The 14672-nt window shown below is 45.7% G+C and overlaps 1 protein-coding gene across 4 annotated transcripts; it reads right to left on the bottom strand.

Annotated features, from left to right (window-relative positions):
• Positions 1–411: 411 nt before the first annotated feature.
• On the bottom strand, positions 412–14585 carry KLHL36 (kelch like family member 36). 4 transcript variants are annotated; one of them, XR_014947821.1, is made up of 5 exons: positions 14402–14585; positions 12338–12419; positions 8627–9669; positions 7647–7804; positions 412–3846 (listed from the first exon to the last, which is right to left on the bottom strand). XR_014947821.1 is itself a non-coding variant. In XM_015874103.3 (5 exons), exons 2-5 carry the CDS (start codon positions 12395–12397, stop codon positions 3291–3293), a joined length of 1848 nt encoding a protein of 615 aa, XP_015729589.1. In that variant the 5' UTR covers positions 12398–12419; positions 14402–14585; the 3' UTR covers positions 412–3290. The 4 variants fall into 4 exon arrangements, 3 of the variants coding, with proteins under 3 accessions (XP_015729589.1, XP_085408003.1, XP_085408002.1); XM_015874103.3 differs by having other exon boundaries at positions 8596–9669; XM_085551877.1 differs by lacking the exon at positions 14402–14585 and adding an exon at positions 12618–13027 and having other exon boundaries at positions 8596–9669.
• Between the last annotated feature and the right edge of the window lie 87 nt (positions 14586–14672).

Below are 14672 nucleotides of genomic sequence, written 5' to 3'. Positions count from 1 at the left end.
GACATCCAATAGTATCAGGGACATCACGTCCTCATCTATAGCCTTTATTCGTTTTGAAAAGAGGATCAATGGATCAAAGGAAAGTAAAGCTTACTCTGATGAGAGCCGAGGTTATATTCTGCCAATGCAATTAAGTTTCATGTTGTGAAGTCATAAACATGGTGACCTACTCCCCAATAAACGCTACCTTTGAAACAACTAATTTCTGACTACCTGGTTTGGAGTGTGATGCAGAATAGGTGGATTAGCCGAGCAATCTACATTCCTACATCCAACTGCTATATTCAGCTCCTGCCTACTGAAATGTCTCCATCATCATCAATTCCACTTAAAATAATTACTCAAATATTTATATATTTACTTGTTTCCAATAAGGAAAACAACAGTTAAATCAATCCACGAGCCAGACAGTTATGAATACAATATTCTAAGCTGGATTTATTTTTTTCCAGGCGTTAATGTATTACACAAACACAATTAAATGGGAAGGAGGGCAGAGGAAATATAGGAACAAGCAAAACCCACTAACAAAAAACAAAGCAACTCCTTGACATTTCTTCTGTACTTACACATGAAAATGCCCCATAAAGTTAAACAGCTCTCAGTCAACACAGCTGGGATTTTAGATAGATGTAAAAAAAATCCTCACAACTCATTAATGTTTGTCATAACCAAATTTTAATTAGTTTTAGAATTAAAAAAAAGATGATTACCTCATGCAGTGTACAAAGGCTTTAGAACAAATTCATTAATGCAAATGAGATTAACTACTTCAGCTTTTTTTTCCCCCTTAAACAAATAAATGCAAAACCTCAAGGAGTTTCCAAAAAGTCATTTAAGCTCATTTTCCTCCATCATTTTTGAGCACCTAAGAAGACTCCGGTCACTTCCTTGCACTCCAGAAGTGCATTCAGAAGAACGTCTTTCAATACAAAGAAGTCCTAAGAGCTCTCTAAATTACAAGAGCTTCAAATGGCATTAAGTGCAAAAATGTTTTCTTAGTGTTTTCCAATTAATGAGGTAAATAGTTGCTAAAAAAAAACCAAACCCGAAGCCCAACCAAGCAAAAACAACCAACAAAAATCCCATGAGCAGAAACCAGAGTGTAGCAGGAAATGAGCAGGATATCAACTCTGTGCACAACGCATGGAAAGAAAAAGGCAAATCTGAAATACATGGTTATGGTGCTCAGGAATAATGTGAAAGGAAGGACTGAAAAACAAGAACAAAACTAGAATCAATACTTCCCCAGCAGAATTTTAAACAGAACCACTCAGCAGATCCCCAATGGCTGAAAATAAAGTGTGTTTATTCGCATGTCTGGTGAGCTGGACTATCAGTGAAGAGGCCGTACAATGGTTACAGTTATAGCTGACTGCCTGACTATGCTGAGAATGTAAATGCTGCTCTGACAGCTGCATCACATCCCAACCAACTACACAAAGACTAAAAGATCCATCCAATTATGAGTTCTCAATGGCAGCTATGGGGCCACAATTACAGAGCAGTAGCTCCTGTACTAATATATTACACGGCAAACAAGACTGAGTTAGCAAAATGCGTTATAAAAAGTACAAAAGTTTTTAAAAAGTCTCTAAAAACTTACTCTTTTTGGGAAGAAGAAATATTAATCTGTGGCCCGGCATTATAAGAAGAACTAAAGTGGTTGTATCAGATTGCTGGTGATCAACTCCTTGCAAATCAGAGTGTAAAATGCCACAGGGTGAATGCCTGACAGCCAGCCAGCCAGTCGGGGAATTTTATTATCTACAGCACAATCAGCTGTGTTTGTAGAGGGTGAACTAACACTTGGGTCAGAAATCTCTTTACTTGGTGTGCAGAGAACAGCGTGAGACAGAGGATCTAACAGACAATGTTCAGTTCAGTCCCACTGTCTGGATCCTACATACAGTCCTGAGCATCTTTTAGGTTTCTTCCTATGGGACCTGCCTCGCTGGGGAAGGTGTTCTGCTGCAAGCTTGATGAAACGTGGCTTGGAATCCTGGCAAAACCTATCAGAAAAGGCAATTCTCAGGAAAAGCCAGTTTGAATTTGCAAGACAAGGAAAGCATGAGCTGTTCGCTAAGGTAAAAACATCAAGTTTCTCTTCCTCGGGATTACAAACCCCAGTTTATCACCCTGGTCACTCTGCTGTTTGACAGAAGGCAAATCTGGCCCCTGCTCACACCAGCTATTGGCTGTGACCACTGTGAGCTCCAAGTCAAATGAAGCAAATCCCAGCTCATACAGCCTGGCAGGGCTGGGGAAGGACTCGTGCTCACCTACAGGATCCTATCATTTCCTCACTCCTTGGAACCCTATTGGAGAGTCCCCAAATCATGGTGAACTCTTTTAGTTCCAACTGCTTTAAAGCTCAGTGAAAACTCTACAGTTTCCATCCAAATCCTCAAATATTTTTTCCGCTGCTCTAATAGTTCCTTTTCCTCATTGCAGGGCATGTTTTAAAGCCTAAGAAAAACTCGCTCTCCTATCTAGATAGGGAAAGTGTTGCAACAACGGATGCAAAATTCATATCACCTCCCCCAGATTTCAAAGTTCACAGTGCTATCAATCCAAGCCCAGGTCAGCCCTCATCTATTCTTTGGCCACACAACAAGGCCTTCTTAATCTAAAGAGTACAGTGGAGCTACTCGCTCTTCAAGCTGATCTGACCTGCATTCATCTAAGGAAATACTTTCTCTGAATGCCGAAATGTTCCAGAAATCTGATACTTACAACTGAAAAATGTAATGGAAATGGAATCTAATGTTACAAAAAAACAAGCCAAACCAAAAAAAAACCACCCAAGATTTACAACATTGAAGACCCATTTCATCTTTTTCTTAGCAGTAGCTTCTGAGCTCCTTTAAATTGCTCCTTAGCGTAAAACTCATCACTTTCTACTCTGCCTCTCACCTTTGTCATTATAATCCCAGCCACAGATTCAACCTCATTATACAAATGTCAGCATAATAGGACGTGTGTGAAAATGCCAAGAACCACAGGTGACAAAAGATTAATCCTCAGCTTCCAGGAGATCAGCAGAACCTCTCACCACATCACCCCTTATAGGTGAGGAGAGATTTGGGGGATTTTTATTCTTGTTCTTTTACCTTCAAAGTGAGCTTAATCCAAAAATCCACATTCAACTGTATGTCTGTGAGGCTTCAGAAGATACCTTTTTTCCCCCCCATTTAAAAAGAAAAATAGAGAGAATCAGGGTTAGAAAGAAATGATAAATACAAAGGTCTTTGGGAGTCCACCATGAAAGGGGGCTTATCCAGGAGCAGTCATCTTCCTCGATCTTGGTGCTTTTTTGTTTTTGTCTTTTTCTTTTTGTCCTCTGTTTTGGGTTTCAATGCACAGACGCATGCAGACACACCAGCAATCGCTTTGGGTAAATCAGTTCCTTTGTACCACTTATTTTTCTCCTTATCATAAACTTGGACTGTTTTGGAGAAGACTGTTTCTTCCCAGCTGTAGCCTCCAAGTATATAAATTTTGCCTTCCCAGACAGCCACCCCTGACTCACTGTTAGCTTGCAGCAGAGGAGCAACTCTGGTCCACTGGTTACATTGAGGGCTGTACGACTCCACGCTCAGAATATCAAAACGAGCCATAGTTTCTATGTTGTCATCACTGCCACCAATAGAATAGATATTGTCCTGTAAGGTACACATGCTGTGCCACCCCCGGGCAGTGATCATCGGTCTCTTCTCCTCCCAGACATCAGTGCGGTAATCGTAACACAGCAGGTTTTTTCTGTACGGGCCAATTTGGTAATCATGGCCACCTGAAATGTACACAAATTCCTTGTAGACCGTTCCAGCATGGCCATAAGTAAACCTAGGACAGGCAAACAGAAACAATCCAACTTCATACTTGCATGCATTACACAAGCATTCAACAAGAACCAGTACTGAAGAGAATAAACAGTAACTAAAGACAGAAGAATTCCTTTTTCCATGAGCTCCTGCTGCTCTATCACTTCTGCTAAACAGGTGACAACTTCTTTGGTTGCCCCAAGACAAAGCAACAAGCTTTGATCAATCACAGACCTCCTTTCAAGTAAGACAAAACAAGATGATAGAAACCAACTTCATACACGCTGTTTCCGCAGGGCACAGAGAAACCCCCCCTAATCAGCTGTAATAAAGCTGCCTCAAAATCAATTCTTGAGGCTTTTCTTAAGTTCACACTCAGCTATTTCTAACCAAACCCTTTGGAGCTCTTAGAAGAGGAATGCTAAGGTGAGGGACAGCCTTCAACTCCTTGAACATAACCTTCCTTCACATGCTTTTTCCCCCTCTTTTCTTTCCAATAGAATTAGCTGCAGTACCAGCCATGGCAAACTGGAAGATGCATTGATAAAAAGAGCCTAAATAAATTAATACTCACAAGGCTGCAGAACAGCATAAACTTCACGCTGCACTCATGAGCCTCTACTACCATCCTTTGTAGTCATGGTCTCAACAACTCAACCTCTATGGCAGACAAACCTACCTTAGCATTATTTTAGCCTGGAATGCTTTTGAACTGTGCCTCGACACGCTTAAAATTCAATGTGGATATGACCTGAAGGTGTTTGTATTTTGTAATGTAAGAGTTTGTCTCAGCTGCACAAACTTCTTCCACATGCAAATGCCAAGTGCTGTTATGCCAGGAGAATAGGTGGAATAGAAAGAAAACCCACATTTACCCTGAAAGCACGATACTCTGGAGAAAAGCTCCAAGACGCTTATTATTCTGTATGCCTACCCAAAGCTTCTGATCCCTGACCACTGTCTGAATCAGATATATTAGCAAGCTCCTACTTCAAGAAACAGAACAATCATCGACATACTTGGCCTAAGAATGCTGAGTGGCCAGGACAGATGCTGCAGTTAACAAGGGCTGATCACCTTCAGAATGATACCACCCAGGAGAAAAAGGACAGGATTAAGGTGTTATGCAAAAAGACAACTCAGAAACACCACAGCTCACAAGCTGTCTAACTGTGGAAGAATAGCACTCATGCTTGGGATGTCTATTTGACAAGAGATTCCCTGAGCACACGCATTCCTGCTTTCACACCTGCCAGAAATGCTGTGGCAGGTGTAATGCAGATAGATGCATCTCTACCTTATGTGTGGTCTCTCAGGGACAAAAACTGGGAGCATAAGTCTCTAGTGGCATAGAATCAGGTTGCTGTAGACGCTTCTCTATGTACACAGGGATGGGTCTCCTCAAGCACATGCAGGCAGTCTAGCATAGACAGCTACAAAAAGCACCTCTGCTTTCCTTTTTGCCTCCATCAATGGGCACATCCAGTGAACTACAATAGCTACAGCAGTCAATTGAAAAAAGCAGTCCTATCTGAAGCATAAAATTGGCCATCAATTTGTTGGTTTCCACTATAGGGAAATGACCTGTTGCAATAGCTTAGAGGTGTTTCTTTTAGCCTGACATATGAGAAGACTGTTCAAGGTTGTACATACACAGCTTTGCATTAATAGAAACTGTATGAAACCTAATGCACAAATTGAAAGCAATCGATAAGAATCCTTTCTAAAAGCCATGTGGTTTCAATAGCAGTATTTTTAAGTGTGCAGCACAACAATACCACGAGTCCAGACATTCCCTAACAGAAAGCAGTGAGTATTTTGGCAGCACCATCTATAAGAGTGGCCAGAAAAAGATAAAGGAGGAGAAAGAAGTTGCAATTCAGAACATCTATTAGAGCCAAGTGCCAATTTTGAATCTTTCCCAGATACAATGCTGCAAAAATTACAGCTTCTGTCACAGTAACACCATTTGGTGAGCAATATCTACAATTTATGTTCTTAAGCAAAAGAAACCCCACACACTTGGCCTAAGTTGATACAGCTTTGGGAATCCCCTACTCCAAGCAAAGTCCTGGCCAGCTGTGGTTGCTCAGAATCTCTATGTCCACCTGTTGCAACCATGCAGGATTACTCAGGACACAACCAGTAGAACAGACGCCATCGTTTATTAACCTGTTCCAACACACCTCCTCACACAACTGCTTTCAGTTGTTCTGCCAAACTTTAACCTAGAGCCACTCAATTAATTTCACCCATGTCTACAGCAGACTTTTTCAAAGTCTACTGAAACGAGAACATGTTGCACAAACCTCTGCTCTGCCAAACTCGTCAGTCACTGCTGATCCCTCATGGGCTAGAAACTATGGCAGCAACTGCTTCCAAAGAGCTTGGGAAAGTGGATAAAAAGATAGAGGACCTCTCCTAAGAATGGGAAGGATATCCCACAGCCCAGGACCTTAATGAGATTCAGGCAACATTCACTTGAAACAGACGTAGGTCTCACTTGCAGCAGATTTGGACAAGGTCCATCATTTAGGTAGTGTGGTTAATGCTTTCCAAGCTAAGCATCTGCCTCAAGATGCTGCGCTTCCTTCTCCATAAGACAGCATTACTTCAGTCAAAACAGCCTCACTCCTTCCAAGGACACGGACAGGGAAAACAACATGTTGTTTTGACCATGTCGGCATGGGAAAGGGCTGGGGGGGGGGAATATGAAGAATAAAAGAGCCTGAAAAGGTCTTCCTTAGAGAAGCATTGCTGTTCCTGCACACAGTAACATGGATGTAGGATTTGGCAGTGGAGGCCTGTGTACCAAGGATGCAACCTCTGCTGTGGCAAGCAATAACCCTTCCAAGAAGAATAAAAGGAAATAATAATCACAAGAACAAACAAAAAACCTACATTTTATGTATGTTCAAAGTAGAATCTTTGACAAGTATAACTTCTGAGAGTCCAACATCACACAGCTCAAAGCAAGCTACATAAGCCAATACCCTGGAATGATTTAACACGAGCCCTTTACTCCAGCAACTGCCTGGAAGATGATTCCTCTTCTGAGAGCAGACAGAGACAGCACCAGAGCCATGGGCAGGGTGCCTGCTTCTGCTGGCCATGTGCCTAAGAGGACAAAAACCTGCACATGTTCTCTTCAGAGACAAGATGCTTGTTTTGCCCCTCCATTTAAGAAAAGCATCTTTGTGTTGTTCACCTCTATGCCGATTTTGCCTTCTGCAACCTGCATGAAGGAACCGGACAGAGCAGGCAGGAGAAAACACAGAACTTCTTTGAGATGCAGCAATAACTTAAAATATTTGCAGTACCGCAGCCTAACTCTGCAGTTTATCAACCAGCAAAGTCAACATAAGCGGGATCTCTCCCATGAGGGGAACTTTTGCTTAGGCAACCTAATAAAACAAAACAAAACAAAACAAAACAACCTCCCCAAAGCAAAGTTCACTTTTAAATGCTGCAGCTGCAAAATCCTCAAAGCCAACACAGAGGTACTGGTGGGATCACATAGACAAGACTGCCTCTTTTCAGACAGCTTAAAGCCTACTCGCCTTAAATTAACCATGCAGGCTTCCATGAGACCATCTAAATGCTGGGAAAAAAACAATGGCTCTGCAACAAGGGGAATATGAGGAGAAAAAATGAACTCGTGGTTGCTCAAATATCACATGCTCATAGGGTTTGCTTCTTATGATAACATGTTGGTCATACTGCCCCTTGCTTCCCTTCTAAGGATAGCCATTCATCATGTAAAATCATATAAGCTCCCTCTATTCTTCAAACAAAGGACAGCTTTGCAAATATCTCTATTACCTTGGCAAACCCGCTATATAGGACCACGAATCCTTCTGAGGACTATAAGTCTCCACTGAAGAAAGAGCCCCATTTTCATTCCTGCCACCAACAGCTACCAGCATGTCGGTTATAGCTCCCAGGTAGAAATCCACACGACGTTGTCTCATGGAGGCAACCTGCCAAGAAATAACATGTTGACATCTTCAAACACCTAGTAAACAAGCTGACAATGCATATCCCTACCTGAGGCTTCTTCCTTTTTATTTGAGAAGCTACTACTTCTTATCCATTATATTCATAAAAGACTTGTAGTTCTTCCTGCAGGAGCATGTTACATTGCACGTCTTTACGGAGACAACAGGAGGCACCTGAGCTCACTCTGTAGATGTTTCAGTTTTACATGGATGACCTTCCCATACTCTGAGTAATGGTACATTGGAAGCACTCAAAAAAACCCAACTGAACCTCACAGGATGATGGCTTCAAAAAGTAGGAACAATATATTTTACAGCTCCTGCAGGGTTTTATGGCAGGACTCTAAGTGAATAACTCATTCTAAAGCAGCACAGAAACACCTGGCAAATATCAGAGATGTTTTCCTTTTGCATCAGGCCCATCTCTAGTTATAAGATGAACGATGCAATCACCTCTAAGTCTAATTTATCATTGTTCCCAAAGGTTCCCTAAAGAGTTGCAGTTGGATACTGACCAGGAATTGTACTGCTTAGATGCCCAGATCCCAAGTGAAGTTGAAAACATGCATGAAGCTGAAGAGTTCAGGGCAGAATTTAAACCAATTCCCACCAAAGATTCCAGTAGCTGCTTTACCACTAAAATAACTCATTTTTCCATTTCCAAGTGTTGGCACATTTGCTATTTTAACAGGCCCTTTCCTTCTACCAAAAAGGTGAAAACACTCTGAACATTAAGAACTTCATACAGAGAAATAATGCAGCTTAAGCCTCACCTTTATCCACTGGTTACAGCGGGGATCATACCTATAAAGGAGATTTGAAGCTGCATCCCCTCCGTTGTCTCTTGAAAAGCTGCCTCCTGCTATGAAGATGAAGCCTCCCAAGACTGCAACACAGTGATGACTTCGTCTGGCCGGGAGAGGGGTCTCTGCAACCCACTGCCCCTTTCTGACATCCAAGAAACAAGTATCATCACTCAGTTCCAGGCACCGTTCGGAAACCTCCCCCCCAACAAAGAGGAGCCTTTCCTCACAGGTCCGCAGAGCTGTCCGCTTGTTTTGCAGCACTGGCTGAGCAGTGACGTTGTTATGGTAGTTCACTGCTTCTTCTATGAAACCCTCACAGTTTGCTTCTTTGGGAAGAAGAGAACACACAGCAGGCTTGACTCGATGGAGGAGATCGCTTTTAGGTATCAAGGGAAAGTGAATGTTATCCAGAACCTGGTAAGCCTCGTTCTCCCTTTCTGGGTACTGGGTAAGCCACTGCAAGGCAGCCTGCAGCAGATCATGCTCACACTCCTGCTGCACGTTGCTGCTGTCCAGGTACTGGCACAACTTCTGCAAGGAAATGTTCTGCAGGAAGTCTGGAGTGAAAGACAGCGTGCCAAAGTTCTGCAGGATGAAAGAGTCAATGTAGGAGTCAAGGCGCTTCAGGTTGTAGATAGAGGCCAGCTCTTGCAAGTACAAATAGTTCTCCTCGCTGACTTCATTCTCAAGATACTCACAACAGAAGTCCACAACCTTCCAGATCTGCAGCAGATGAGCAGTTTCGAGCACGTAATCAATATTGCCTCCGTCCAAGGACAGCTCACTTCCATAAAGGAAGTCCACCACAGCCTTGAGACCAATGTAAGAGGCTCCAAAAAGTTCAACTTCTTTTTGATGAGCTTCTCGCATACCAATGGTGAACATAGAGTTGAAGTAGTCACTGCAAACAGCCAGGAGGTTGCGATGGGCAGGGACTCTCTGCTCATCCACGACAAGGACAATATCACAGAAGAGGCCTCGGTGCCTCTGTTCATTCAGACTCTGAAGAACCAGACTGGAGTGGTCATCCCATCTGTACACCTGGAATAGAAAACAAGCGTGTAGGATCAGGTGTGTTATCCTCATCACGATAAATTCCAGCATTCACAAAGCATTTTCCCATTTCGCACGCAGGCTCTTACTGCTTCCTACTATCCATTTGAGTTACAATCCACTCCTACTTCCTCCACCCACAACACTGCATCCAAACACCCTCCCTGATGATTTACACAGGCGTAATTTTCTGAAGCTCTTCCATTCATTGTATTCAAGACACGCTGCTGACACTTCCTTTCTTTCCTGTCCCCCAGATGACTTCTCACACAGCTCTTCACAATTAAGCTGCTCGCTAAGGAAGACACACATACAGCAGTATGCCATGTTTTCATTCAGCCCATGTATAGTCCTGCCTAACACTTAAAGAAAGAGCTACTCCATTTAATCAAGGGATACCACTTTGGGCTTCCTCCTTCTGAAGGAATGGAATGCCTTATGGTACAGTCAGTTACCTTGTGATCCCTCTTAATAAAAGCCAGATTACGTTAAAAGCAAATTCACAACTCTAATTACCAAATCCAAAGCAGACAGCTGTAGAGCCTGTAAGAACATGTAAAATAAATGAGAGGAGGTAGAAAGGAAGCACGTCTTTCTATTGTACCTACATGAGTTCTGAACAGCACCAGCTGTAAGAATGGATCTTGCCCAGTTCTTCAGCCTGCATTCCTAGAAGGGACACCTTGAAAAGGTGCCTCAGCCTTTATCTACATTGGGAATGGTCAGACATGGCCAGAGGTCTCTTCAAGCCACCCAGGCATTCAGCCTTTCCTTTCTTAGGCTACAGATTCTCACTTTCTGCTCTGGAAATCCCAAATATCCTTGGCATTCCCTGGTTCCTAAGCAGAAATCACATGATTATTTCCATCAGGCTGAGCCATTAACGGGTTGGTTAAATCACAATGGAACAACTTCTTTATCCACCTGGATGAGGAAAGTTCAAGTCCTAAGGCCAAGTTCTTTCCCCTGTACTCAAACCTTACTCCAGATACTCAGTCTGTGTGTGTCATTTGGTAATCATACTTTTATACAAGATAACCACGATTAACATGCACAGCTCACCACTGTCCAGACATGATGGCAGCCAATAGTCCAGAGCTAATGGCAGTTCTGGGAGCCTGACCTCCCACATCTGCCTTTTAGCAGCTGTGGTACAGCAGCAGGCAGGCTGCCATAGATTAAACCCAAACTAATAACCAGATGTGATGCAATAGAGAAGGTTTAGCCATGCAGCAGCATTTCCAAGCTACACAGCCAGCTTGCTTCCCTGCATCTGTAGCAAAACTGAGCCTGGTCATTTACTTTCCAGCTCAGATCCTCAATGCCATAGAAGAACAGCCCTCCACATACACACAGCATCCTCAGCAAGAACCTGCAAGGGACATGGCTGATCCCTGAGAGCTTCAACTTTCTCACCTTGAAGCTGATCCAAACAAACAAACACAGAATTAAACCAACCCAAGTGACGAGGCTTCAATACTTTTAAGTGAGGCCCCAAATCTTCACTTTCCTCATCCTCTTTGCCTCATCGTATTCTGAAGAATCATGAAGATGCTCAAGCAGAGGTCAGGGAGGAGAGGAGAAGAATAAAGGTAGTAAAGGACAAACGCTTGCAGCAGCTATGGTGAAGGACAGAGGACAAGACAATAAACATCACCCTGTTCTGAGTCTGACTCACAGGATAAAGTTATCGGATTAAACCCAGAACATATTCCCCCCGCTTTGTATGCGGCTGATCATTCCTCTCATATTCTCTAACAGCACCACTGTGCACATAACGAGATTACAGCAGGCTGCACGAGTCGCCAGAGATTCCTATTTACTTAACAGGCAGCAGCACAGTCCTGAGGACGAACACACATAACAACCCGCACAGATTCAAAGATCTCATTGGTTTCAGAGTCAAAGATCTAATTAACTTCTTGCACCAGGACTCCTCCGGGATGCGGGAGGACATGAGATCTGATTCATTCCAATTTGATCACACAGATCCGGCCAATGGAAGTTGTAGCAGCTGCTGGCAGTGAAAGGTGCAGACAAAGTGAACGCAGTGATCACTGCTGGTGTCAGCATCTTACAAAGCTGAGGTCATCGTTCAGCTCACCTGGAAGGACCTTCAGCAGATCCCAACCACGGCCAATGGGTTATTCCACACAGGGATCTCGTACACAGAAAATGAGCTTTGCAAACCTAAGGGAACGTCCCAGAGTTCAGCAGAATTTGCTGCTTGTGGGATCAAGGCCCTCATCTCCTACACAACAAAGGTGACACCTGAAAAGGGATCCCAGCTTTGTGAGATGGAGCAACACACACACACACACACACACACACAGAGATAAACCTATCTTAATGAGTGAAGCTTTGGTGCAGAGCAAGCACTGCTGTGACGATGTGGGTTTCTTTTTTAGGTTATGAGTCACAATGAGCAGATCCCCATTTGCTGCTGCTGCTTTTTTTAATTCTTTAAATAAAAAAACCCATTAGGGAGCAACTGGTTTCTGAAACCAAAGGTGCGTGCAGGTACAGCTCTGTACAGCTCTGTACTGTAGCTCTGCTATTGAATGTCTTTCTAAAGGCTCAGAACATTCACTCTCCATCCAAGCAGTGCATGGGAAGGAGATGCCTTCGCTTATTGGCAAAGGAAACGCAAACCAACCTTGGAGGATTCGCTGATCTTGTGCGGGCGGCAGATCCTGCTCTGCCTGGTGCCCTCCATGGCCGGCCGAGCCGCGGAGCTTCTGGAACAAAGGCAGAAAGAAGCTGTCAGCAGAGCGCACCTCCACGTGCTGCAACAACCCCATACCCCCATATCATCCATTCTTCGGCGGATGTTCCCACCTCTCTCTGTCACCACTCGCTGTGCCAACAAGTTGGCTGCGTGCTGTAGGGCATTACCGAAGAAGCGGTGCACGAAATACAGATGACACAGCGCTCACCCGCACCGCCGGTCCCCGGCACAGCTGCTCGGGGTGAGGACGGCTCAGACCGCCCGGCTCCGCACCCCGACGCCCTCAGGGTGGGGGAACAGCCCCAGGCAGGCAGGCCGGGGCCGGGGCCGGGGCCGGGCGTGGGGCGGGCAGGAGGCAGAACCTCGGCTGCTCCAGCCCCGGAGCGGGCGGGGAGAACCGAGCTATGAGCAAATGGCGGCGGGATGCTGCAGGGGAGGGATCGGTCCAACCCCGGAGCTCCGGATCGCAACGTCAGCCCCGCTCCGGTACCGGCACAACCGGCGTTACGGGATGCCGGCACGTGTCGGTGTTACGGCGCAACGAGGAGCCGCTGTGTGCCCAAATCATTAGGGCTGGAAATGACCGCTGGGATATCCAGCCCAACCAACGGCTTCCTTGCCAAGCAGGAAAAGACCCACAGAAGACTCCAAAGTGCTGTATCAGCCAGAAATGAGGGTATTTCCCCCTCCGCGTGGTGAAACTGAGCACGGTATTTATTCCTCCGTGCGTTAAAAGGAAGGAAAATAATCCATGACAATGTGTTAAAGGCAAAGAGTTAAAGGGAAGAGGTTGGTCCTACGAGGAAGCATTGAATACGAGGGGTTGAATACAACCCGATGGATGCGATTGGAACATTCCAGCTCCTGGGTCAGAGCAGAGCTGACAGAAATGGAGCTTTTCTCCTTCTATGGGAAATGCCATAGAAACACCAGGAAACACGGGGAGCTGACGAACGGGCATGGAGAGACAAGGACAGCCAATGGAACATGTATAAATAGCAGTAAGGTGCAGCCAAGGGGTGATGGATGCAGACTAAGAAGAAACACTATTTGTTATGAGTAGCTCGTGGTCAGCATGAAGGCCTTGTAAAGAGAGAAAACGTGTTCCGAAAGGAAAGGGGGAGAAATTCAGACCTACTAATGTGTGGTTATGATGTCAGTGCTGCGCAACCAGGTGCCACATCCTGCATCTATGCTGCCTTCCCAAAGGTTCCTCTGTTCCCAATGACATCACCTCCATCACAGCCATGCACTGCAGCAAGGAGCTCGTGTTTGGGGCTACAGCAAAGCTCACATCGTTCCGGAGCATGGAAGAAACTGCTGTCAGGATTGGGGTTTCCCACTGTACGGCATTCAGTGATATATCCCACACTTAACATGGGTGATCTACCCTGAGGTCTCTAGAATTTAGAGTTATGAGGTTTCTTAACTGTCCAGGCTTTCCATTTACGCTCTATACAGACGATACGTCAGTAAGCAAAATAATCGACATCCCCCCAAACTACAGCTCTGTAGGCATTTGGAAAGAGATGGGATGCTTTTTATCATGGAATGGTTTCTTTTATTATTAATATTGCAAAATCCAGCGACCCGGCGTTGGTGGATTCGCACTGAGATGTGCAGGGAGTTGGGTTTTAAGACTCTGCTCCACAACATCTGGTGAGATCAATTCCAAGCTGGGGAGCGCACAGAGCAGCCGGTCCTCCCCGCTGTGCCTGCAAACCGCGTACTGCTGTCCGGGTGTATTTCCAGCACTGGAAGCGGAGCCCGGCAGGGGGAGATCGCCGCATCCGAATGTGGCTCAGCCTCGCACAGCCGCCCCGCCGCCCGCACCTGGAGCGCTGCGGCCCCGTCCCCCCGCACGGACGGCAGCGTGCACAGCCCGGCTCCTATTGACCGCGGTGCCGAGCGGCTCCGCAGCGCTTTGCCCGGCTCCTGCGGGATCCCGCACATTGCGGCGGTACAGCCGGCATCCCACGGCCCCTGTCGTACCTGCGCACCGCGCTGCTCCGTGCCTCCCGCTGTGCTACCTGCCGTGCGCCCGGCCCGGCTCGGGGCCCCGCCGCTGCTCCATCTTCCTCCTCCTCCTCTTCCTCCTCCCTCCCGCAGGAGCTACACGGACACCGCTGGCCGCCAACACACCATCGGCCGCTCCGCGCATCACCGCGCCGGGCCCGAGCCCCCCTGCCCTCCGCCCGCCCAGCCCCGCATCACCCCCCCCCCCGGCTCTTGCATCACCCCTGGGCCCCAGGAGGGGCGGGCG

This window comes from Coturnix japonica, chromosome 6 (genome assembly GCF_054131305.1).
Source record: "Coturnix japonica strain WE chromosome 6, WE-NBRP24, whole genome shotgun sequence".
Taxonomy (NCBI): Eukaryota; Metazoa; Chordata; class Aves; order Galliformes; family Phasianidae; genus Coturnix; species Coturnix japonica.
Note: the sequence above shows the minus strand (reverse complement) of the source record. Positions and strands in the feature narration are given on the sequence as shown.